We start from the raw sequence: 27358 nt of genomic DNA, 5'->3' as shown, positions 1-27358 counted from the left end.
GTGATAGTGATGGTGATGATGTTGGTGATAATGATGATGGTAATGATGATGAAGATGATGATGGCGTTGTGATGAGGATGATGATAGTAATGATGATGGTGATGATGATTGTGACAGTGATGATGGTGGTGATCATGAAAGCTAAAAATTATAAGAAATTTTATGTGCCACGTACTATTCTAAGTGCATCACACATATGAACCCACATGTTCCTCACAGTGAGCCTGTGACTAGGTGCTCTTATTATCTCCAGTTTTTTTTGGATGAGAAAATTGAGGCATAGAGAGATGAAGTAACTTGCTTAAGATTGCACATTTACCTGTGGAAGAGGGTGAACATGCAGTCTTTTCAAAGTACCTTCTCTATAATTGGAAGTCACATTTGAGACCATCACCTGTATCAGAAATTTTTGTAAGGTACAATTATAGCAAAATCAATGGACTTCTAAAATGCATTCTATTTTTTAAAATACAAGATTATTGCTTTGTGCCAACATTGCCATAATTTTTTTTTTACTTAAATGGTGATATTCCACAAATTAGAATATAACTCAGTTAATTTTGTATGTCTCCAAATGAGTCAATATCTGTTTTTTTAAATTTCATTGTGGCTTTAACTTTACATTGAAATTTAGAGAAATAAATGTAATTGCTATTATAAGAACTACAAAAGGGAGAAATCATAAAAGAACACTTATGGTCAGAAAAATAAGCACGATTTTATTTTTCTGGGAAAAAATTAGATTTTTCTAAATGCTTCCTGAGATTAAAAATGATTATATGATTTTTGGAAGGTTGAAGTTTGTCAGAAATTACCATATTCTGTTTACAAGAAAATGAACTAGTGTCTAATGAGGGATGTGTAGTTAAGAATGCTATTCAGTTCCTAATTATCCATTTTCTGATTTAAGGCAGGGGAATAGTTTGCATAAAAACCAGTGAAAGAAAATGTTGATGAATATAGACGCAATCAAAAGTATCTTTTATATTATCTTAGTGTCCTTGAAAAAGCATTTTTGTTTTTTTCTATAGCATATTTTGGAGCGAATTAAGTGCATTTTGTCACAAAGATACAAAAATGCTTTGAAATTCACTCATTCCTGTATGTATTTATTCATTAAACAATGAATGCCTACACTGTGTCAGGCATATTAAGGAACCCAAAGTTAAAGGACATTCGCCTTTTCTGAAAGAATTCAGTAAAGGAGCGATGAAAATTAAAGAGATAATTTCATGACAAGGTGATAAGTACTTTGATAAAAATGAAGTGCTAAAAGAATACAAGTAGGGACCTAATCCAGGCTTGGTGCCATGGAAAACTTTCTATAGCAGATGTCATGAGTTGAGTCCTGAAAGATTAATGAAATAGGGTGAAGGGGGTGTTCACATCAGACAGAGGAGGTAGCATGTGCAATGGCTTAGAAACATGAGTGGGCATGACCTGTTTGAGGAACATCAAGTAGTGAGGTGGGGCAGGGTAGAGAGTACTGATGAGCAATAGCAAAAAGAGAGACAGGTTGTAGGGGCAGGATTATGTCACAAAAGGTTTTGAATATCCAAACTGCTTGGACAAGCTGAGGACAGGCCATTGAAGAACTGTCCTTTGATGGGTAGTGACATGATCAAATTGGGGCTTGAAACAGTTATGTGGGAGCCTTGAGAAGAATGTTTTGGAAACTGAGAGATCAGTTTGGATGCTGTTGCTATGATACAGAGGAAAGTTGATGATCTGAAATAAAACTCTGGCACTGAAGATATGTATTAGTTAGGGTGAGCTAACTGTTGTAACAGACTGCCACAAACCATGAAGCATTCTCACTCAAATACAGTGAGAGTGTATGGGGAAGGGGAAGAGTTTTGCTCCATGCTGTCATTTATGAACCCAAATTTCTTCCATCCTGTGGTTCCACCATTCTTCTAAGGCCAAAGATCCATGACTGTACCCTCTTTATTCTGTCGCTGTCAGAAGAATGACTAGAGGAAATGTGGATTTTGGGGAGAGATTGTAGGGTTCAGGCTGGAAGGGTCCTACAGCAGTTCTGCTGAGAACTTAGTCAGATGGTTTTACCTAACCACAAGGGAGTCTGGGAAGTAGTCCTTCTGCATGCCCTGGAAGAAGAAAACTGGTTTTGGTAATCACATGCCAATATTCAACTGTTTTTGACCTGTAGAATGGCCATTTCATGTAGCTCAACCTATAAGTAAGAGGGTTAGAGAAATGGGAAAGCAGATTCCAGATGTTATAAGAGGATAACTTAGTAACAAACTGGGTATAGAAACAGCAAGAAAGGGAAGACTCATAGCTGGGTTGAGTCATTGGTGGATGGTTGTCCTGCTTGTTCAGATAAGGAATGTAGTTGTTACAAAAGATACTGGAGGGAAGATGCTGAGTTTGAGATGCTTCCCACAGTTCTCCACAGTACTTGTTCCCTTGTTTTCATAAGACTTCTGCTAAAATGTAACTCTCAATAGCAATATCTGCACCCTCTTGTTTCCTATTACTCTATTTCTTCATGGCCTTCCCCATATATTGTCCTTTTTTGTTTGTTTGCTTATTGGTTGTCTCTTCTCACCCAAATGAAAGCTCTAAGAGGGCACAGGCTTTGTCTGTATTGTTGACTGTTATATCCCACAGTGCATAGAACAATGTCTGGCACATAACAGGTACTCAATAAATAGTTGTTGAGTGTGTAAATGAATCAAAATGGAAATGGCCAGCAGTCTGTTGGTTATAATAAGTGTTAATATTGATTGAGTGCTTACAATGGGACAGATACTGTTCTGAATCCATAATTATTTATTTATTTATTTATTTATTTGGGGAGATAGAGAATGAGAACATGGGGGGAGGGGCACAGGGAGAGGGAGAGAGAGTCTGAAGCACACTCTAAGCTGAGCGTGGAGCCTTCCTTGGGGCTCGGTCTCATGACCCTGAGATCAAATATAATGCAATCAAAATATAATGAGCCATTTTGACCTGAGCCAAAACCAAGAGTTGGAGGCTTAATGAACACTGCTCAGGTGGCCCTTGAATACTTTTCAAGTATTAATTCATGTAATAAAACATTCCCATGAACTAGATACAACTAATATCTCTATTTTACAGATGAGGAACCTGAGTCCATACAACTTAAGAAACTTGACTAAACTCACATTAGTACATATTAGAGATGAGATTCAAATTTAGGTGTTAAATGGCTTCAGTTTTAACCATGGGGCTATTCTGCCATGTAATTTTGGAATGTTAAACAGCTAGACTGGACATGGAAATTAGGAAGCCATCAGTATGAATTTAGATGTGAACAATGATTAGCCTGTCCTTTGAGATTTTATTTTTTTTTTTGAAACTGACTTGGAACTCTTATTCTGTATCTGCCTTAGAGTTCAATGCTCTTTACAATCTTTTTGGAATTTCCATTAGCTTAAATTTACATGATCATTGTTTAGTCCGGTTACCTCTTTCCTTAAATTGCCTTCAGATTCCTTGTCTCCTCATCTCATCTCCTGTGACAGATCCCCTTTCTCTGCTCCACATCAAGGCAGACATGGACTAAAAGTCCCTTTCCTTGATTTTTCCAGAATACCAATTTCTAAAGGTATTATGTATACGTAGCAAAATTTATAGAAGATTTGAGGTGGGAGGGGAGTGACTAAAAGACTGTCAAGCAAGGAACATAAAAACTGCACATCAGGCCATCTCTTTTCTTAAGTGTTTTCACCACCCTGTCACTGAGAATGTCCCATTTGTGTTCTGTCTAGTTTCTAACCTCCCAGAATGTCGTTACTCCTCATTCTTTTCTGTCCTCCCTTCATCCTTCTCTCCTCCCTTCATCCCATCCTTCCGTTCTTCCTGCCCCCAAATTTCTGTTAACTATTTATGCAAAAGAGGTTGGTTATCACTTATTTCCTTTTCTGCTGCTGGGACGTGTTCTTAGGACTTCACCGTCCACACCCAAAGCACCACTACACCTAAACAAACAGAATTCTTTTTCCACAAGGAACTCTAGTGTCTGTTGTTGAAATATAGTCAACCCCATTTTAAGTCCTAGTTTAGGTAATGAAAGTGAACAAATCTCCTAGAGAGTATGGGAGATTTAAGAAGAATTCAGCCATGGAGGGAAAGAAAGAGATCAGGAAGTAGCTATAGAAAGATGTACTTTTGAGGAAATTTTTGTTTGTTGTTAGTTTTTTGTTTCTGGTTAGGGAGACTTGGGCAAGAGGTCATGTTGGGGAAAGGGCCAGTGAAAAGGAGTGAATGAAGGTAAAGGCAACCAAAGAAGGATAATGTGACCAGATCTCAGAAAAGGTACAAAAGGTTGGAACCCAGATCACAGTTAAATGAATTTATATAAGACAGGAGAGATCTGTCTTCCCTTCAGAGGAAAGCTACACAGTATAACTGAAAGAGCATTGAATCGAAAATCAGATTGAGCTGAGCTGGAATCCAGAATCTACATTCTGCATTGTAGCTGTGAAACTGCTTGAGTACATAACCACTCTTACCCTCAATTTCCTCAGCAGCAGAAAAGAGATAATGCCCTCTTCACAGAGTTATTACAAGACTTAAATAAGATAACCTGTGTTAAACAAGAATCTTACAACAGAATTTATTGATTATTTCTGTAATTTGATTATAGGTTTTCTGGTTCTTATCCCATACTGTTGCTAATGTCATAAATAAACAAATCTACTACATATTTTTTTTTATCTGCTTCGAAGAATTTGTGATCCTGTGGTCTAATCTTCATTTGGAGTTTTGAATAAGTTTTGAGAGTTGACATCAAACTTGTAGCCAACAGGCCAAACCTGGCCATCATAATTGTTTTTCTTAGCTATTACTTTTTTTCTTTTTACTCTGCAATCCTTTAGATGAGGCATATGCATTCCATTTTCAGATCCACACTCTCTTGTCTTATGCCTGGCCTCTTCACATATTTTCCCAATCTGCTCAGTCCCTGTGCATAATTGAGTTTTCAACCCATGGTCTAGATTGATTTCTCCTGAAGTTGCACATGCCCCTGAAAATTTCCATGTTGCTAAATGTTCCAGGTAGCATCTTCTATCTTTATTTCACTTGATCTCTCCTCAGCATTTATCACTGATGATAAACTTCTGTAACTCTTTACTCCTTCTCTTACCAAAGATTCTTCTGGTTTCTTCTTACCTCTCTGCCAACCTACCCTTTGCTACAACTCTGCCTCCTTTGCCCACTGTTTAAATGCTATAATTTGTCAGTGTTTTGCATGTCGGCACATGGCGCTTCTGGGTGATCTCGTGTCTGTGATTCAGCGTGTCCAAAATTGGGTAATAATATTTTCCTTCAGACTGCCTTCCCCTATTGTGTTACACATCATCATGAAAGGAGCCACCAGAAGTCCAAGCCACCCAACCCCCCAAACTAAAATCACTCTCACACCTAGATGGGATACGTATTTAACAACTGGTACAGAATTTACACCAAACCAGAATGGACACCGCCCTGCTTTCCAGCTAAAGATCAGCCCTGCTTGTCCCAGTCACCACAGTCAGCTTTTCCTTCCTCCCCTACAGCCCGAGTGGTGAGACCCTCCCTCACTGTTTCCTCCATGGACTAATGAGTGTTAATTAGTCTCCCTTTTTCCATATGGGTAAAATCTCAACCTTGATTGGCAGTAGATTATTCTTATATGCTGTCCTATGACTCATCTCTAGTATTCCCAAGGCTCTAAAGCTTCACTATATTAAATTGTTTGCATTTCTCTGAACACTACCTTCCTCACCTCTGTGCCTTTGCCCATACTACTCTGTCAGACACGCATTATTTCCCCCCTCAACTCTGTTTACACAGCTAACTTCTACTCAATCTTCAAAATTCGGTTCAGATAGATCCATCTCTGAAAGGCCTGTCCTAAATTTCTCTCCTCTTAGCAATGTCCCCAGTCTAGGTTTGGAATCCCACTCTGCAAATATTTTAAGTTTTCATTCTTAGGGCATATTGTAATATGTACTATGTATGAATGGAATAGCTTGGTATAATGCGTTGTTTGCAATCTGGTAAAATATTTTCCTGTGTAAGAGCCACCCCCATAGGATGAGAGGGTACAGAGGAGAAAAGTATTGTGGATCAACACAAAATTAATTTTCATTGACAAAGGAAAAGGAAGCAACAGCTGGGTAAACAAACAGCTGCACAAAGAGAGAAAAAAATGACAGTGAGAGACCATGACCATGGCAAATGGTCCAAAATATTAGAAAAGCAAGTAAATAATATGCGGAAATGAGTTAACCTACTGGAAAATTGCTGAAACATTTGAACAGGAAGTAAATAGTAAGGAAAGTGTTCAAATGAAATTATTATAGAGAAAAACATTGGAACAAATATTCTATGTAAAAGAAATGAACTTTTAATGAAATAAACTTAAGAGAAATTACCTTGAACATTTGTGGCTTTTTTTTGATAAATGGGTTTTATACTGCAAAGAGTACATTGTAATATTATTAAAAACTTAATGAATAAAATTACCACCTCCTAACTTTTTGTTGTGTTGGAAAGAGTGAACTAGAAATTCATGATTGTTTTACTTTGCATTTATGTGAACACTAAGGAGACTGACCTTTCAAAAGGAAACATTTAACAACACAAGTAGCAACATAAATATATCACCTTCTAAAAAATGAGAGCATTAAAGTTTTCCTTGACCCTCTAGCTGCACCGCCATACTCACTGCTCTCCCTAGAGATAACCATTGCTTTCAGCTTAATGTGTATCCTTCTAACATTTTCCCATGCATTTACACACATACATGTAAGTACAGAAAATATGTATCTTTATCCTGTGTGATAAGATGTGATATAAATTTCAGTTGTAATTCTGAAGCTTTTTTGTTTTTTACATAACATTTTAATTTGGAAATATTTCTATGTCAATACAAACGGAGCTGTGTCATTAAAAGAATTGCCATAAATTATAGTATAGATACAACACTATTTGGGATGGACACTTAGGTTGTTTTTAATTTTCTGCATACTTCACACATTCATGAATATTTACTTAGTACCATATGCCAACCATTCTTGATGTTGTGGATTTATCAATAAACAAAACAGAGTCCTTCTTGTGGACATTCAAGAAGATACAAACAATAAAAAAAGACATGCGTGTATGATAAAATGTCACGTAGTGATAGGTAGGATGAAGAAATGCAACCAAGGTGAGTGAGAGACGGAGTGGTCAGAAAAGGCATCTCTGAGGTGCAATTATATGAGCCAAGACTAAGAGAAGTGAGAGGTTATTTTGCAAATATCCAAGGCACCAGCTGAGAAATGTAAGTGCTGAGTCAGTCGGTGTTCATATTGAAAATGCCGAAACATCTTCGGAACTGTTGGTAATAATTCCTGCTACCATTTGAAGCATAAAAGTACCTATTTGTCACACTCTACTATTTATTATCATGTTCCCTATTTCTACCAATTGGATATGTGCAAAACTGTAATTTTGCTGTAGATTTAATTGGTATAATTTTTAAAAATTGGTACAAATTATAACTTTAATTTGTGAGATTGTACACATTTTAATATACACATTGGCCCTTCGAATGTCTTCATCTCAGACTTGGCTGTCATTTTCTGTTTTTGTCCTGTGTTATTTGTTTTTATTTATTGTTTTTTAAGATATATATTTGAGAGAGAGAGAGAGAAAGAAAGAGCAAGAGGGAGAGGGAGAAGTAGACTCCCTACTGAGCAGGGAGTCCAATGTGGGACTCGATCCCAAGATCCTGGGATCATGACCTAAGCCAAAGGCAGATGCTTAACCGACTGAGCCACCCCCAGGCTCTTGTGTTATTTGTATATTATTATTTTTTGGTGGTATTATTTACTTTAATCATGCTAGAAAAGAGAGTCAAGGGACTGGTATTAATAACCACCTCACTTTCTTTTGTGTGTGTGTCTGTGGGTGTATGTTTTAGACATAATTGACTTAATTTTTTTAAATTTTTATTTTTACTTTTGTCCAATTTTTATTTGTCCATTTTTTATTTAAATTCCAGTTAGTCAACATGCAGTGTCACATCAGTTTCTGGTGTAGAATTTAGTGATTCATCAGTGACACACAACACCCAGTGCTCATCACAAGTGCACTCCTTCATGACCATCACCCATTTAGCCCATCCCCCACTCACCTCCCCATCTCACTTTCTTTATTTGTACCTACTTTACATTGGTTTTAAGACATATGCATATGTTCTCTCAAACTGAAGGCTTCAGAGGGGAGGGGGGTGGGGGAATGGGATAGACTGGTGATGGGTAGTAAGGAGGGCACGTATTGCATGGCGCACTGGGTGTTATACGCAACTAACGAATCATCGAACTTTACATCAGAAACCAGGGATGTACTGTATGGTGACTAACATAATATAATAAAAAAAACATTAAAAAAAAGACATATACATATGTTCTCTAAATATCACTTTTCTCCCATTCACCCTGTGTTCTTTGGGAACTCTTTCTACATGTTTTGGATCTTTTTATTCTGTCTTCTCTGTCTCTTCCTCTCTCTTATATTTTCCATCCAGGTGTCATTCTAGGTAGTATCTTTAGATTTATCTTTCAGTGCATTAATTCTCTTTTTGATTCTATCAAATCTGCTATGTGATCTTTTCATAACACATTTATTTCCAAAGGCTGTCTTTTTCCATTTCAGAATTTCCACTTGGTTCTTTATCAAATCTTCCTGGTCTTTTTGTATAGTGTTTTATTTTATGATTCTAATATGTTTATGTTGTCAATCTTTAAAAAATTTTTATTCAGTTTAGTTATACTAAAAACAAACCAACCAACCAACAAACCATTTCTCCCATCCCTGACCCCTTACCTCTTGTAACCACCCATCCATTCTCTGTATCTGTGAGCTTTGGGTTTTTTGTTTTTCTTAGACTCCCCATATAAGATCATACGATATTTATCTTTCTCTGTCTGACTTATTTCACTTAGTGTAATGCCTTCAGTTCTCTCCATGTCTCAAATAGCAAGATTTTATTTTTATGGCTGAATTATATATATATTATTATATATAATTACACAATTGCTTTATCTGTCTATCCATTGATGGACACTTAGGTTGTTTTCATATCTTGGCTACTGTAAATAATGCTGCAGTGGACATGGGGGTACATATATGTTTTTGATAGTTTGGTAGTTCTATTTTTATTTATTTATTTTTTAGGAACCTCCATACAGTCTTCCATAGTGGTTTCACCAATTTATATTCCCACCAGCAGTGCACAAGAATTTTATTTCCTCCACATTCTCAACAACACTTGTTATTTCTTGTCTTTTTTATAATGGCCGTTCTAACAGGTGTGAAGTGGTATCTCATTCTTGTTTTGATTTCATTTCCCTGATGATTAATGACATTGAACATCTTTTCATGTATGTACTTTTGACCATCTGTAAGGCTACTTTGAAAAATGTATATTCAGATCTTCTGCATATTTTTAAATTAGATTTTTTTTTCTATTGAGATTATAAGTTCTTTATATATTTTGGATATTAGCCCATATCAGATAAATGATTTGCAAATATGCTCTCCCATTCAGTAGGTTGCTTTTCATTTTGTTGATGGCTTCCTTTGTAGTGCAGAAGCTTTTTAGTTTGATGTAGTCCTACTAGTTTATTTTTGCTTTTGTTGCTTTTGCTTTAGGTGACAGATTCAAAAAATCATCACCAAGACCTATGTCAAGGGGCTTATTTCATGTTTTCTTCTAGGAGTTTTATGGATTCAGGTTTTAAGTTCAAGTCTTTAATTCATTATCTGTTAATTTTATGTATGATGAAAGATAGTGATCCAGTTTTACTCTTTTGCATGTAGCTGTCCAGTTTTCCCAACACCATTTATTGAAGAGACTGTTCTTTCCCTATTATGTAGTCTTGATTCCTTTGTTGTAAATTAATTGACCATATATGCATGGGTTAATTTTTGGGCACTTTATTCTGTTTTACTGATCTATTTTTATGCCAGTACTGTACTGTTTTAATTACTATAGCTTTTCTTTGAAATCAGAGTGTGATGCATCAAGCCGCCTTCTTTCTCAAGATTGCATGGGGTCTTTGATGCTTCTGTACAAATTTTAGGATTATTTGCTCTATTCCTATGAAAAATACCATTAGAATTTGCTTGGGATTGCATTGAATCTGTATGTTGTTTTGGGTAATATAGATACTTTAACATTATTAATTCTTCCAATCCATGACCATGGAATATTTTTCCAGTTATTTGTGTCTTCTTCAGTTTCTTTCATAATGTCTTGTAGTTTTCAAGAGCTAGGTCTTTCACCTTTTTGGTTAAATTTATTCCTAGGTATTTTCTTCTTTTTGATGCAGTTATAAATAGGATTGTTTTTAATATTTTTCTTTTTAATAGTTTGTTATTAGTGTAAAGAAATGCAACAGATTGTTGTATATGGATTTTGTATCCTGCAACTTTACTGAATTTATTTATTGTTTCTAACAGTTATTTAATGGAGTCTTTAGGGTTTATATAATTTCATGTCATCTGCAAATAGTGAGTTTTTCTTCTTTCTTTCCAATTTTGATGCCTTTAATTTCTTTTTCTTACCTAATTGCTCTGGTCAGGACTTCCAGTACTAATTTGAATAAAAGTGGTGAGATTGGGCATCCCTGTCTTGTTCCTGATCTTAGAGATCAGGATTATCAGATTATTGAGAATGATATTGGCTGTGGGCTTCTCATATATGGCCTTTATTATGTTGAAGTACATTCCCTCTATACCTGTTTTGTTGAAAGTTTTTATCATAAATGGATGTTGAATTTTATCAAATGCTTTTTCTGCATCTATTGAGATTATCATATGATTTTTATTTTTTATTTTGTTAATGTGATGTATCATATTGATTGATTTGCAGATGTTGAACCATCCTTGCATCCCTTGCATCTTCTACTCAGTGATATGCATTTAAGGTTCCTCTGTATCTTTTCATGGCTTGATAAGTCATATTTTTTAGTGCTGAATAATATTCCATTATATGGATATAATACAGTTTCTTTATCCATTCACCTTAACAAATCATCTTGATTGCCTCCAACATTTAGCAATTATGAATAAAACTGCTATAAACATGTTTGTGCAGGTTTCTGTGTGGACATAAGTTTTCAGTGCCGTTGGGAAGATACAAAGGAGCAGGATTGCTGGATCACATAAGTATTTAATTTTGTAAGAAACCACCAAACTGTCTTCCACTATGGCTGTACCATTTTGCATTCCTACCAGCAATGAATGAGAGTTTCTGTTGCTCCACATCCTTACAGGCATTCAGTGTTGGCAGGGTTCTGGATTTTGGTCATTCTCATAGATGTCTAGTAATGGTACCTCATTGCTGTTCTAATTTGCATTTCCCTGATGATATACAACGTGAAGCATATTTTCATATGCTTATTTGCCATCTGGTGAGGTGTCTGTTGAAGTCTTTGGCCCATTTTTAAATTGAGTTATTTGTTTTCTTATCATTGCATTTAAAGAGTTCTTTGTGTAGTTTGGATAATAGTTCTTTATCAGCTGTGTCTTTTGGGCACATATTTCTCCCAGGATGCAGTTTGTCTTCTCATTCTCTTGACATGGTCTTTCACAGAAATGTTTTTAATTTTAATGAATTCCAGTTTATCAATTATATCGTTCATGGATTGTGCCTTTGATTTTGTATCTAAAATGTTATTGCCATAGTGAAGGTCACCTAGGTTCTCTCATTATTTATCTTATGGGAGTTTTATAGTTCTGCATTTTACATTTAGGATCCATTTTGAATTAATTTTTATGAAGGCTATCAAGTCTCTGTCTAGATTCAACTTTTTGCTTGTGGATATCCGCTTGTTTCAGCACCCATTTGTTGAACAAATTATTTTTATTACATTGTATTTGCCTTTGCTCCTTTGTCAAAGATCAGCTGACTGTATTTATGCTGGTCTATTTCTGGGTTTTCTGTTCTGTTCCATTGATATGTCTCTTCTTTTGCCAACACCACAGTATCTTGATTGCTGTAGCTTTATAGGAAATCTTAAAGTCAGGTAGAGCCAGTCCTCCAAGTTCGTTCTTCTCCTTCAATATTCTATTGGCTATTCTACATCTTTTGCTTCTCCACATAAATTTCAGAATTAGTTTGTTGATATACACAAAATAACCTGCTGTGTTTTTTATTGGGCTCGCATTAAATCTATAGATAATGTTGGGAAGAACTAACATCTTGACAATACTGAGTCCTTCTACCCATGAACATTAGTATCTCTCAAAATCTCATTTATTTAGTCCCTTGATTTCATTCATCAGAGTTTTCTAGTGTTCCTCACATAGGTCTTGTACATATTTTGCTAGATTTATGCCTAAGTATTTCATATTTGGGGGGTGCTAATATAAATAATATTGTATTTTTTATTTCTCTTTTTAAAAGATTTTATTTATTTTTTCATTACCCCCCACTCATTCTCTCTCTCTCTCTCCCCCCCCCCGAAATAAATAAAAGCTTAAAAAAAATTTTTTTTTCAATGCAGTGTGTATATCTTTGTGTTATTGACTTTTCATTTTAGGTCAGATATTATGGCCTGTATGATGGTAATTGTTTTAATATATTTATATATATATCATATATTTCTTTTGTGATGTGTGGTCCTTTTTAGAAATTTTTAATTTGTGTTTAAAAATAAACATTCTTAATTGAAGACTCTGTGATTATGGATTTGTGAATATCTAAATTTTAATCAGTTTTTGCTGTATACACTTTGCAAATCAAATAGTATGGCAAGAAGCAAACTCTTGTCTCACATTCCCCCAGGTAATGTTCCAAGATGTTCAAATTCTCTAGTTGATTTTTCTCTTGTTGCATTTTAAAGCAGCATGCTTAATTACAGTTTTAAACTTTCCAGTTTATCTACTGATTTCTTATGGAAAAATAAAGGTTTTTGTCTCTTAAAGTGCCACTCATAACACTCCTCCGCGCACAGTTACACTTTCCTAACTTCTTAGTTAAGATATATCACAATTAAATTAATAGTCAGTGCTTGCCATATTGTCTACTTAATACTGTTCACGTCTGAGACAAAAAGTCTATTTTATGAGTATTTGATATCCTGTTCAACTCTCAATTTTTTTCCTGTTGATTCTCCCCCAGAGCAAATAAAAGCTTTCCATGCAATAGTCACTAATTCATCTCCAGACTCCCATTGGAGCTGCAAATCTTCTTTCATTACTGTCAACATCTATCAGATGAGTCTATCAGAGGCACTTTGTTGTTGTTGTTGAGACAACTCTCCAGGAAGTGCCCTTTTCCTTTCACTGGAATCTAATTGATAGGTTTCTAGGCCTGCTTTGCAGGTCTTTTCCTGGAGAGTTCCTTTACCAGAATCCATCAGTTGTCTTTCTAAATTGCCAATAGCTGTTTCTTGTTACCTAAATGTTCTTTTTCTTTTTATAGCACCCTAGTCTTCTTAATGGATGCAGTAAACTATTAATATTTCTAAACAAGCTAATTACAGATTTTAAGAGTTTTCTTCTGGTGCTTGAATAATATTGGTTTCCTCTGAGTTCTATTATTCTTCCTTTTTGTTCTCTCTCATGGTGGAGGCTTTCCTTCAGTATCTTCTGATCTTGGCTCTCTGTTCTTGTTCAGCAGCTGGAAGCTCTGTGCCCACTAGACCTGTCACAGGGAGGCTTTACTCTTGGTTGAGAAGGTAGCGAGGTGGCTTTCTTTTGGGTGACTCCCAAATGTCATTATCTATATAGTGTCTTTTCTCTTGGGCCAGTGTCAATATTCTACTTGGCAACTGAAAGCTTGGCTGCCAATATTGTACAAGTTGAAAAGAATCCTCAGTTTCCCCTCAGCTGGGCCAGTTCTGGGCACACAGTCACTGCTCCTCCATAGAGGCTGATATTCTCTCCCTGCTACCCCCAGTGATAATTGACCAGTGCAGGATTTTAGGGTTCAATCCACTTGAATACCTCTCCTGTCCCCTAATGTAAAAAATTACCTTGTTGATTATTCCAAGACACCCAACTTCTCAGTATCTTTTGCCTTTAGGTGTGGGACACTGCTATATTTCAGAGCAGTGCTCAGCAAATTAGCTTATATTCTGGTTTCTTTCTGTCAGCATTCTGTTTTTCAGAGGTAACTCAGATTTGGGGATTCATTGAGGGTTATCCTTCTTTTCTGTTTTCAGGGTGGATGTAGATCTTTAAAAATATTTTTTCTTTCATTTCTAGAGATTTGCTTTTAAGAGGGGAGAACTGGACCCTTACCTTTCTTTATTCTATTCAATAGTTTGCATCTTGACTGGCATTCTGAAGCTGAACATTTTTAACACTTTTTATTACTTGCGTCTGTGTTTTTGTCCATTATCTGTGTTTTTGTTCATTTTCATATCATTATATCAATATATTTAGACTTTATAATGTTATCAATATTGAGCTTCTATTTTTATATTTGTTGAAAATACTTTTTCAGAATAATTCCCTTTTTTTAGTTATCTTATTTTCATGGCAATGAAATTTTGCATCTTGACATAATCATTTTTGTCAATAATTTGCAAGTGGCTGATAAATTCACAGTTGTTTTCTTTAGTTTTTCTTGTAATACAGACTTTAAATATTTATCTTACTTATTTTGAAATTTTCTTGTCAAATAGGAATCTATTCCCCTCAAATTTTCAAATTGTTAGTTAGCTTGATAGTAACTGTTTAAAATTTCAGTGATTTTCTCTTCATTATCATGTATGAAATTTATCTGTAAAGTGTGCTTTCTGCTGTTTTTATTGATATATTTTTTCTATTTCATGCCCATATTCATTATGTATTAATCATTTCTATTTTTAATAATTCATTTGCTGATCTCGCTTCATTTTCTTCTTTTTTCAGTTTAATAGTCTTTCAGTTTAATATTCTGAGCTAAGTTGTAAAAATTAAAAGATGAATAAGACCTGTCCATTGTCTTCAAGGAGTACACAGTCTTGGAGGGTAGAATTAGTTCATAGTGAGAAGTTCCAAGAAGACTCCTTTGAAAGCTTAAGCTGAAAAGAAGGAATAAGCTTTAGAAGGAGAGGCTGGAGTCTTGCTGTTTAGGCAAAACTTCACCAGGGCAATGAATGGATAAGCCAAAAGGAAACTACCAATGCAAAGAGATGAGGACAGATGCACGTACAGGGATGGCTGGCGTATCAGGTGAGGGCATAGACCGTATTGAGAATGAGGCTGCAGAGATAAGTTGGAGCACTACTCTTGTATAATTCTAGTTAATTTTGTAATAATTTCATAAAATTCAAACCACCTCTATTAAGCTCTTGATCGGAGTAACATTAAATATATGAGGTGTGCCATAAATAAGTATTGAATTGATTTGTGTTCTTAAATAATGTCATTTGTTGAAAAATGGGGTAGATAAAAATAATAAAATGTTATATATAGGCTGGTTCTTTAACAGTTTCAAAAAATGAGGCTATTGTAAATCCAAGATGTGTGTTCCTTTTCAAAGTTAAAACTCAAGGAAGAAAGACTGCCCTCTTCAAGAATAATCAGTCAGCTTTAAGACAGGGAACATAAAATCAATTTCCCCGATTTTATTGGAGCTGTCTGTAATTCTCATTAGTATGTGGTCCACTACAAAGATAGGGATAAGTTCCATTAACCAGCAGAGTGCTATGGAATAGGAGCCATTCTGCACAGCAATAGGAGGAAATGGAAGCAAGAAAGGGAACAGATAGAAGTAGACTAATTGCTCTAGAATGTTGACAGTGAAATGAAAAAACTAGAATGTAGCTTGGGAAATGGTATGAACATATGAAGAATTGCCTCATACTAAGTCTAACCATGCTTAGAAGACAAAAGGGAATTAATCTGGTAGAGATGGAGAGGTTAAATGTTGTTGTTGTTTTAAGATTTTATTTATTTTTGTGAGAGAGAGAGAGAGAGAGAACACGCAGGAATGGGGGGGAGGGGCAGAGGAAGAAGCAGACTCCCCACTGAGCAGGGAGTCCGATCCCAGGACCCTGGGATCATGACCTGAGTCGAAGGCAGATGCTTAACTAACTGAGCCACCCAGACACCCTGAGGTTAAAAGTTTTAAAGAAGTGAGATACGCTTTAGAACATGAGTTTTTTAGAAAATATGAAATGGTTTGTTCCAAGACACAGAAGGGAAGAGGGAGCACTTGTTCCTGTTAGAATTGCAAGAAGGATAAAATCAGAAGACGTAAAGAAAGATGTTGAGGGATAGATGTCAGAGAGCTAGGCAGCTTGCATGGATGCCTTGGTTCTTCTAAATAAGTCTATCCACAGGACCCTTGCACCAGAATCACCGGGGAGTGCTGGAGACAAAATCAACTGGATCACTCACACTGGAACCCAGGAAGCTGTAATATCAGGATATTCTAACTAGAGTTTGAGAACCATGATTCAAAAGAAGTGGGAGGTTACCTGCAGGGTGTGTTGACGTGATTGGGAAAGCATTCGTGTTTTAGGAAGACAGCAGAAGATACAGGTGGGCAATGGAGAGAACAGAATTATATTAAGCACTGACTAGAGGAGCTGAGGGGCAGGAATTTGTGTTGGCGAGGCTGGTCCAGCTCCAGAATATGGTTAAGTGTGTTTCCATGGCTGCTTCTAGGATAAAGTGATTCCACTTACAAACCCCATTATCACGTTTTTTATTTGGCAGGGCCCAGAGAAAATTGCTAAAGTAGGCTGCTGAGTCAAGGACAGGAAGAAAACTGGAACAATTTTCCTTCTTTGGGGCTTAAGGAACACACCTTTCTTGGCAGGCAGAGTCAGTGACACTGACTGCTACATAAAACCCCATGGATTGGTTTATCCAGAGTTTAAGTTTCACATATTTATGATGAACACTGCCAACGGGTCAGGCCAGACTTCCCTCCGCATGTCGTGGCTCCATTCCATTCTTACCTGCTCCTGCTCCGCCTGCACGTCACCTGAGACAGGTGACAGCCCTGTGTGAAAGAAAACAGAGTCGCAAGAGCCAAGTGTAGTTCATTGTCTTTTTTTCTCTTTTTATACTTGATCCGTATCAGCAGCCTCCTCGCTGGTCTCCCGGCTACCAGCCTCTTCCTTCCCCAGATCACCAGTTCCCTTTTCTCACACAGACTGACCACCAAACAAATGAAGAAATATTTGTAAGGCAAGTAGTAAGCGTTGTGAGTACTCACAGCAGCTCTGAAGTTTCCCCATCACCACAGACTGAAGTCCACAAACAAATCAGAGACATGCGAGGTTTTTTGTAGCATGTCCTATCTTCAGCCACTGCCTCCCATGGCCCGTCCACCATTCCCGCCTCCCATGACCCAGGAAAACAGGCTGTTGATGGTTGTTTCAGTACACCGTGCACCGTAGCCTGTGACCAAAGTGTTTCTTCTCATTTAGTTGCTGTGCTTCGTGTTTCTTCCCCCACGGGAGCTGTCTTTAAATGTCATCCCCTCTCTGAAGCTTTCCTCAGGCTCCACTCCTCTAAGGCAGGATTATTTTTTCATCTGTATTCCACAGTGCTTTATACAGATATCAGCTGTTGTATTTAGAACATTATGTTGTACTCCTTTATATTTTTGTTTCCACGGTTGGACCTGAATTTCTTGAGAACAAAAATTGGGTCATTAAATTTTTAATTCCTCAGTGCCTGACACATAGGATGTATACCATCAATTTTAGTTGAATACACTTCAACCAGAGATCCTCTTTTTATGGAATCCAAACTGAAAGAACATAGAAAAATAGAGTTATTTGGAGTAAGCAATATGGGCAACTCTGTCAGCATCATTTTGTAATAGTAACAAGGGTTTCTTTTTCCATGTACTATTATAGTTGTAGTATCAGTTAATCTGAATACCTTTAGGATCATAGAATTTCAATGGGAAGAAGTATCTTCCAGGTGGTTCCTTTGATTTGCAGATGAAGAAACCAGTCCTTTGCTTATATCGGACCGCACAAGTAGTTTTTATCAAAATCCTATCTAATGGGGTGTCTGGGCGGCTCAGTCAGTTAAGCACCTGCCTTCCACTCAGTCATGATCCAGGGTCATGGGATGGAGCCCTGCGTCAGGGTCCTTGCTCAGCCGAGTGTTTGCTTCCTCCTCTCCCTCTGGCCCTCCTCCCCGGCTCATGTTCTCACTCACTCGCTTTCTCTCTCAGATGAACAAATTAAAAAATCTTTTTAAAAAATCATATCCAACAACCAACAACCTTTGTGAATTCATGAGCATTAAACCATTTTTACATTCCAGGCAAATAATTCTGGGAGAACAAAAGGTACAGTGCATTTTAGTTCAGAGGGAATTCCATTAAGGAATCTTAACCTCAATTTAAGAGTGTTGGGGTTGGGGAAAGCCAGGCTACTTGATGAGAAATAATTGGTAAGTTCAAGGAATATTTTAAATATAAGTGAAGCGTTTTTCATGTCTTTTTCCCCCCTGAGATAATGTGAACTATCAGGGCCATCAGAAGAAAATAGAGGGGGTTTGATGAGTTCCTTTTCTCCAGGTTTAACTGAGCCTCTTCTTCTGTTTAACAGGTTTCAGAATCTGCTGTGGTCCAGAAAGACGTTCGTGGACAACATGAAGATCTATAACCACAGTTACATCTACATGCCTGCCTTTTCTATGAAGACGGGAACAGAGCCATCTCTCCGGGTTTATTACACACTGTCAGATGTTGGTGCCAATCAAACAGTGCTCTTTGCCAACCCCAACTTTCTGCGTAGCATTGGAAAGTTCTGGAAAAGTAGGGGAATCCATGCCAAGCGCCTGTCCACAGGACTCTTTCTGGTGAGTGCGGCTCTGGGCCTCTGTGAAGAGGTAGCTATCTATGGTTTCTGGCCCTTCTCTGTGAATATGCATGAGCAGCCCATCAGCCACCACTACTATGATAATGTCTTGCCCTTTTCTGGCTTCCATGCCATGCCAGAGGAATTTCTCCAGCTCTGGTATCTTCATAAAATCGGTGCACTGAGAATGCAGCTAGACCCATGTGAAGACACTTCACTCCAGCCCACTTCCTAGGGACCATGGAAAAAGAAAGAACTGACACAGGGTATTTTTGTTAGGTTTTCTACATGACTCCAAAAGGAAATGGTCATTTCATGGATTCACATGGGCCACTTGGAAAAACAAGACAAAACAAAAACAAAACAACTACAAAAACCCAAGAGAAACTCTACTTGCGATGTTGGCTTGGAGGACAAATAAGAAATGAAAAACCTATGAAATATTTTGTAGCACATTGTGGATTTGCAACCAGTAACATGCCGATGAGATGATGTTGGTAAAGCACATTTAGGTGGTTCAAGTCTAGCAGTTCACGAACAAGACAGAACTCTAGTTGTTGAAGCTGAGGAATTAAGGTAGAATAAAGGAAATGCCAGGGCAAAGTGTTACTGATTATCAACACAATCTGGCTTTAGGAAAAAAACCTATCATATCTTAGAACCATAGGTTTTTTAAAAATGATTATTTATTTTTGCCCTATTTAGGGGCAGTGAGTGGGTGATGAGGTAGATTTAAAAAAAATCTCTTACTGAGTAATAAAGATACAAAACACTACAGCTAATTATTGTGATTTGTTGAACCATGTCTATGTTAACTCTAGTCTCCTTCCATTTAAAAAAATGTTAAATAAGAATTGCTTCCTCCCCTTTTGTCAAGTCTAGTTAGACGATGTGAAGCGTTATTGAATTTAGACTGTGTTGATTCATAGTCTGGATCACATGAGCCACTTTCCCTCCTTCTCAGAATTGAGGACATAAACTCAATTTTAGGTCTGCATTATTTAAGCCTGTTTGTATTATTATGTTACTTTAGTGCAAGAAGACTACAGATGTGAGTGCATTATTTATTTGCAAACTGGCATAATTATCTTCATAATTTAAAGTAAAGCACGATGATGTAAAGTTTCGTCTGGAAACAGATTGGAAGGCACATCCCTTTTCTCTCTACCATGGTATATTCACTACAAGATACATGCACACAGATAAAACATATGTATTCATGTACACACACACTCACACATACACACAGTTAAACAAAGCTCATTCCCATGCAACTACGAAAGCTGAACCCACGTGACGGAGTATGGCCAAAATCTGTAAGTGCTGTCGAAGAGCTACCCACTACCCACTACCCCTTGATGTAAGACAAGCCAGCTTACTGGTTACTGCTCCTGATGCTCACACCAGCACGACCCCCAGGCGCTTACCCGAAATGAGCAGAATTGTTTTACTCATTCTGACTCTCCCTAACATCTCATGGATGGACGCACACGCATGGTTCATACAAGTAAAGGGATGTGAACTCATCGATGTTGATTCCCTTGGTAGTAGCAGGTTAGGCTGCTTAGAAAGCCTTTTACACAAGCTTTGACACCCTGCAAACAAACTCTACTGACAGATTACAAGCAGTTAAATGTGTTTACATGTGCAAGGAGGGGAAGGGAAGCCTCTCACTGTTTTTGTGCTTTGGAACGCCTTAATCTAAAAGGAGACACTGGAAAGCACTATTTTTATTCTTTTAAATGTCACCAAAATGGAGGTAAAACTATGTCAAAAAGTTCTGCTTCATTTTTAATGGTAGAAACTTAGTCTACCATATAAATTAAAGCAGGTGGCAATTTTTGGTGGGTTCATTTAAAAGACATTGAGACAACAAAGCCCTTGGAAAAATTCTGTATCATCACCAGAAAAGGCAATGTCTAAGTAAGATTAAATTTCGAGGTTATTACAGAAATCAGCAGTTAAAAAATGACTGCTTGGCATAACACAGATTATACTGATGCTTGGAAAGTTAAGAATTTGAGAGTACTGATTCTGTACAGAACTGATTTGTTATTTTGATCCTGTATGGCGGGAGAAATGTAATGAGAATGTACTACGAGTGAGCTGTGTTAAATACACACTATATGTGAAGCCCTAAACCTATTTCCTTTTTAGAGCCATTGTTATTATTTAATAATTACCTTAAAAAGGAATACATTCTAACCTATACACTTCATCAAAGATGTAAAAGGGCTAATGAAACACACACAAATTGGTACTTTAACTGATAAAATTGTTAAAATGTAACTAGAAGAGCTCCATAAAGCCCGTGCGTCACAGTCCACTGGAGCTGCTAGTTGGAAATTTAACATCTTGCTAGGATTTCTGGGATAGATTTATACAATAAACTGTGCAATTTTTAGACTATTAATTTGTGGCTTCTGAAAGGCAGAACAGAAATGGCCCAAGATGATAATGTTTAATTAGACCAATACTACTCACTGGGGTGGTTCCCCTCCCCTCGGTGGTGGCATTTGGCAGTGTGTGGAGACATTTTTGATTGTTGTGGTTGGGAGGGTGCTCCTGGCATCTAGTGGACAGAGGCCAAGAATCTTGCTAAACATCCTGGAGTGGAGAGGTCAGCCCCTCACAGGGAAGAATTTCCCAGTCTAAAATATTAATAGTGTCTAAGGTTGAGAAACCCTGGATTAGACCAGAAGAATGCTTTGATTGCCCCAAATTGTCTTCACTTAAGGATACCCATACATGCGCACATCATTTGAAATATGACTACAATTGAATGAAAGTGGTTTCTTAGAGTAGATTGCAGTTGGCATTATTGTATATTGACTCATAGGTATGCCATACATACTTCCTTTTTCATGGTTAGATGTATCTAAACTAGGAGTGCGACTGTCTGTGTGTGTGTGTGTGTGCGTGTGTGTGTGTGTATACACTTGGGTGTTGTAGCATAAAGTTATGCATATCTATCCTTATTGAAATATATGTGTTCCTAAGTGAGGATCTCTCCAGAATTATCTTGCAGGGTAGACTGGAATACTCTATTACTGTTAAGAATTTGAATTCTAAGCACCTATTATTTTATTCTGTTTATCTGAAATTGGGTCTCATACTTTGCCAAATTTGGTCAATTACATTTTAATACTACTGACCCCTCAGATTAGCTCGGAAGATATTCAGATTATGGTAGACAGCTCAGTAGGAAAATATTTCGTTGCTTTCAATGCACCTGCCAGGAGAGGGCATCACCCTCTAACAGCGGTCTAATTTTTAAATTGCTTTTTATTGACAAAAATTAGCTTGCTCCACGGGGGCAAAAAAGGGGGTGAGGAAACTGAACATGGGTACCTGATATGATTTTTACCTTTTATCAGCTCCATCAGCCCCAGTTTGAGAATTGCGTTGATGCTAAGGGTCATGAGTAAGGGTGACCTCTGTTTAATTTTAATTACACTAGAGTAAAATTAAGATAGGTGAAGGATTAAGTCATTCTCTAAGATAGAAAAGGGATTTTTTTGTATGAAAGATTGTTATATGGAAGAGGACAGTGGATACATATGTGTTAAGTAGAGTGTTTGACCAACAGTTTATATAGCACTGTGCATCTGAACTGCAACCAACACATGAAGTTGACCAGTGCCCATGGGATTTTGTTTCTATATAGTTCACTTTTATTTTAACAAGGTGAATATTCCAAAACGATACAAATGACACCAGATTTGTGTAGCTATTCAGACAATACCTGTTTGGCTTTGTGATGTCTCAAGTCCTTCTCTTGGCTACAAACTTTGTTTAGGTTATATGTAACTTGTGCCTAGAGCAGTGGGCAACATAGCTTCACAATCTGCATGGAAAATAATGGAAGAAGTCCCTGGATTCCGAATTTGACAAAAATATTCTTAGATTAGTCAGAAGGTTTACGGAAGTATTAGAGATGATTCCCAAATAGAAAAAAATATCAAGAACATTTCTTGTCAGCAACTATCACATTTTTTATAATTGTATTATACAGCTTTCTATTTCTTTGAAGAATCAGTCATCTGTAATTTTGATTTTTATGTTTAAAAATAGTGGCTTTTAACTGACAAATCCTTGTTAGGAGGGACCTAAAAAGAAAAAACATCACAGTCCACCAAAAACTTGAAGGAATTCTGATTGTGTTGTACAAAAGCGTTACCACCAGAACCAGGTGATAATATCTGCTCCGTTTATAGAGTTCCAGGGATCAAGAGCTGTTAAGGCTGTGAGAACCCAAGGACAAATATGTGGAGGCATAAGGACTGAGAGCAATACTGTGCTTTTTATTTATTTCTTCGTCTTCCCAGTGTGGAGGTCGGCTCTCAGATTATGACTTTCAGTGAGCACACATCAGGAAGTGGGTAAACAACAAGGCACCTGGAACTTAGGTCAAGCCTCTAGCAAAGTCTGTAGTTAAGTATAACTAAATATGACCAGCGATTTGGGTCTCCATGCCAGGGAGAGGATGAAGCAAGTGGAAGGCAGGAGAAAACCCTACTCCCAAGCTCTCAGAGGACATAAGAGTCAGAGAAGTCTGTGCCCTTGACCTTGGCTTTCCAGCACTGTCTGTTTCTATCTGCTACGAGGGAAGCTGGCCTGTCTCTGGGGGCAAGCTGGTAGCCTTGTGACTGGAGACATGGTGTGGAAATTTGCTGAGAAGCTTAAAATTTTACACTGCCTTGCACAGTTGTTTTTTTTTTTTTTTTTTTTAATTTGTGCTCTCTAAATTTGGGTGTCCTGTGACAGAATTCTGGTCGCCCTGACCTAATTATAGCCCTGCCAGTGATGATTAAAAATGGAGCTTTTTTTCCCACTCAGATGAATTTTCTGAGTTCTTGAAGCTAGGGAGATATCAAATATAGTTGACCCTTGAAAGACACAGGTGAGAATTGCACGGGTCTGCTTATACACGGATTTTTTTTTTTTTTACAAATATAGTGCAGTACTGTAAATGTATTTTCTTAATGAGTTTCTTAATAACATTTTCTTTTCTCTAGCTTACTTCATTCTGAGAATACAGTATATAAGCTTTGACAAATAACTTACAAAATATGTGCTAATCGACTGTTGCTGTGGTTGATAAGGCTTCCGGTCAATAATAGGCATAGTAGTTATGGACTAGTTATGTTTCGGGGGAGTCAAAAGTTATATGCAGATTTGTGACTGCATGGCGGTGTTGACGCCCCTGATCCCCACGTTGGAGTGGACCGTGTTCCATCAGTTCTTATATAGTCTCTTTAAAAGCCAGGGAGAGTGATCCAAAAGAATCCGGAAGCCTAGAATGTTTGTTTAGGACTCCTAACATGGGGGCAGAATGTTTAATTTGAGCACTGTGAAGATTCCTATCTTGTGAGTGGAAAGAGACTTGCATGAAGCTACAATTGCTGTAGCCTTTTTTCTTCCTATCCTAAGGAACTGGATCCTGTTGCCTTTAACCTCAGCCGAGGCCTGTCTCTTGCATTCTTTACATACCTCCTAGAGATGAAAGATTGAAACAAGTCATGAAAGGAAAGCTCATTCAAACATAAGACAACCTCTGCTCATCATCACAATAAGGAAAAACGACATGTTTCTGTCTCCTTCCTTTGGTTTTCTTCTTTCTGATGCCAACATTTCTGATTTATTCTCTAACAAATAAGGAGTAAATAACTTATTATAAATTGACATATAATAATACCTGTGAACATTTGTGCAATAACCAAAGCCCACAGCTCTAACTTTTTTAAAGCACGAGAGAGGAATTATATTTTGTTCATGGTCATTTATGTGCCTACCTCCTCTGTGTTCTTACTGATCTCTGCATTGTGCTAAAATCCTTTCTCATTTTGCTTTCCTGTTAAAGCTGTAGGATATAATCAATGATGCAAAGCTATCTGGGAGTTTTATAGAATAATATTCAAATATATTGATCATGTCTCTTTCTGCTTCTATATAATTAGATTTTCCCCAGTTATTTGTCATTTTAAAAGCGTGTGTTTCACATGATACTGATAAACATCTAAGAGATATGAGTTTATCCAGGGCAGAGAAAATTGGCAGTCAGATATGTCTGTTTTTCTCTGCATCATGAGCGAAATGGAAAATTGTAATAAAAAAGGGTTTAAGCAAAATGAAAAAGAGAAAGATAAAATCAGGATTTTAATTGTGAAGGACCCCTGGGAGAGATCTTAGTAGGAAGCTAAGCACAGAGCTCAGAGGCTGTTGTCCTTGAGTGCAGTCCCAAGAATAGAACCTTTCAAAACATTTTAAAGGAAATATATTGTTATGCAGTTGTTATGGCTCATGATGAAAAGACGCTAGAGGAAGCAATGTGAGAGCCAGATGGTGAGACACTTAGGGAAGAAAATGGAAGTTCAGCACCAGTTTACCTACTTGGGCCCTCCTGCTCCCCGCCTCCAAGTCGTGCTTTCTTGGTGTCTGTGCTGGGATATGCAAACACTGCCATTTTCATAGCCCCTTTTTATCTCCACTTTGACGCATACACAAGATTATTATTTAAATCTCCTGTCATCATGAGGCAGCGAGAGTAGGAAGTGTCACTTTGAACTTGACCCTTTGAAACATGGTCACCATATGCTATGCCAAGTGACAGTTGGGAAGATTTAGATGTGTTTTCTCCCCTCTGCTCTAGTGTAAACACACACACACACACACACACACACACACACACACCCTGCATTGTTTATGCCCATTGAAAAGAGAAAAATGGCTGACCAGGTGGGGGTGGAAGAGGGTGCCTTAACTTTTTCTGACTTGGCTCCCCCTTCTTTCTGTATTTCCTTCCTGTACCCCTGTCACTTCAGAGGTGTAGCCATGTCTGTTCCAAGTTGTATCATTACCATCAGCAAGAACTCTTATAAATGTAGTGAATGTGACTATTTTATATAAATGCACAGTAGTATATAGGCCTTGGAGACGTCTGATAACAGTATGTAAATATCCTTTGTTGAAGTAGAATCTTCTCAGAGAGCTCCTTAGGTGATAGCGACAGGAAAACTAAATGATTAGGTTAAAAATGTCCGTTTCTTCCAGCAAACACTAGCATTCATGGAAGCAAGGAAACAGTTTGTTTCTGTTTCTCATCACTCTTAAGCACCAATTCTTTCGGCTTTCTTATCCATAAGTTACCATAGACATCCCTCTCATACAGGATTCACAATTTGTGGTGACTGATGGTCACAGGGGTACATCAGAATCAGAGACACTAGAGGGAAGGGGAGAGAACAGACAAGGAGAAGCTCCATTGAAAAGCTCGTTTAATTTTTTTTAAGTCTGGAATATTATTAGAATTCTAGTTACCACATAGCAAAGTTGGTCTGAAAAGCTTTGAAAAAACAAAAGTTGCTCGTTGGTCTCTTTAACTTGATGATTGCACCTTCTGTATCATTCCACATGTGTGCAAGCTGTTTTTCAGCTAATTTGCAGACTGGAGGTAAGGAGAAAAATAGAAAAATTCAAATATTCTTTCTCATGCAGTGTAGTTTGACTACCAGTCCATGGATGCAATAATTCTGGAAAAGACTTTTTAGATAAAAAATAAAATAAAATAAAATTGAAATCACCTTTGAAGTATATATGGAATTACTTTTTCCTAATAAGGCTAAATTCCATTGGCAGGCGGTGTGGGGGAAAATCAATGCTCTTCATTTCTTCTTTCTTTCTTTTTTTTTTTAAGTTTCATATAAAATGTAGCAGGTAAGAAAAAACCTTAATTGGTACTTTTTATAGTGTGACTTGAAAAAACAGTATCTGTCTTGGTTGGTTCTGCTGAGTGGTTTCTACAGAATCTAAATGCAATGTCATAGGAGGAGGTTTGCTGTAAAAACATGTCTTTTTCTTTGGTGTGTTCATTGTAATTATGGCTGGTAGTGAGAAGGTTCAGTAAGTCTCAATTTCTCTACCTCCCTTACTTGGAGAAAATTTGGAAATGTACCCTGTGAATAAAATGATTTTTTTATAACTTGTGAAGTCTTTTTATTTCCCAGAAGCGTATGGGTGATTCTATTTCCTTTTCTATTCCTCTGTTTTGTATCCATATCAGCTACACTGACTTTTTTCCTTCTGGATGAAAACTCATGCTGCTTGGTGAGAAAATTATTTTAGAAATACAGAACTCTAAATGTTATGAATAGACTATAAGAACACTATTGTTACTCTTATGCAGGTAAAAGGCCTTATCTATTGGGCAAAGCAGAAAGAAAACTGAGTGCTTACTTAATGTGCTATATGTACACGAGCCTATTTTTTCCAGCTATAAAATTTTCCCTTTATGTAATGAGTCGGTATCAGTGTGTGTCCTAGAGATACTTCAACAAATTCCTAACAAGATTCAAAATATTTAGATTCCCCTTCTGTTCATATGGATGGCTTTGACAAGACCGAGTGTGCCTTCTTGTCTAAATAATTTAGATAATTGCTTCAAACTCCCCTTTCCCTTGAGATCTAGTGGCCCAGTTCTGCCAGACACTCTCTCAGCAGGGGGGACATCACAAAAGTGACCTTGGTCCATCCTTTATCATATGTTTCACCTCAGGAATTGA

At 37.2% G+C, this 27358-nt stretch overlaps 1 protein-coding gene across 1 annotated transcript in view; it reads left to right on the top strand.

The window, feature by feature from the left end:
* The window catches only part of ST8SIA1 (ST8 alpha-N-acetyl-neuraminide alpha-2,8-sialyltransferase 1), a 144098-nt gene extending 117346 nt beyond the window's left edge, over positions 1-26752 (top strand). Inside the window, exon 5 of the mRNA XM_002915279.4 lies at positions 18546-26752. Within this exon, the coding sequence (XP_002915325.1) occupies positions 18546-19032 (487 nt within the window). The 3' untranslated portion in view covers positions 19033-26752. The remainder of the gene's footprint in view (positions 1-18545) is intronic.
* Positions 26753-27358: the final 606 nt, after the last annotated feature.

The sequence above is a fragment of the Ailuropoda melanoleuca genome, chromosome 16, assembly GCF_002007445.2.
Source record: "Ailuropoda melanoleuca isolate Jingjing chromosome 16, ASM200744v2, whole genome shotgun sequence".
Lineage (NCBI taxonomy): Eukaryota > Metazoa > Chordata > Mammalia > Carnivora > Ursidae > Ailuropoda > Ailuropoda melanoleuca.
The sequence above is the reverse complement of the archived record's forward strand: the minus strand, read 5'-3'. Positions and strand labels throughout refer to the sequence as shown.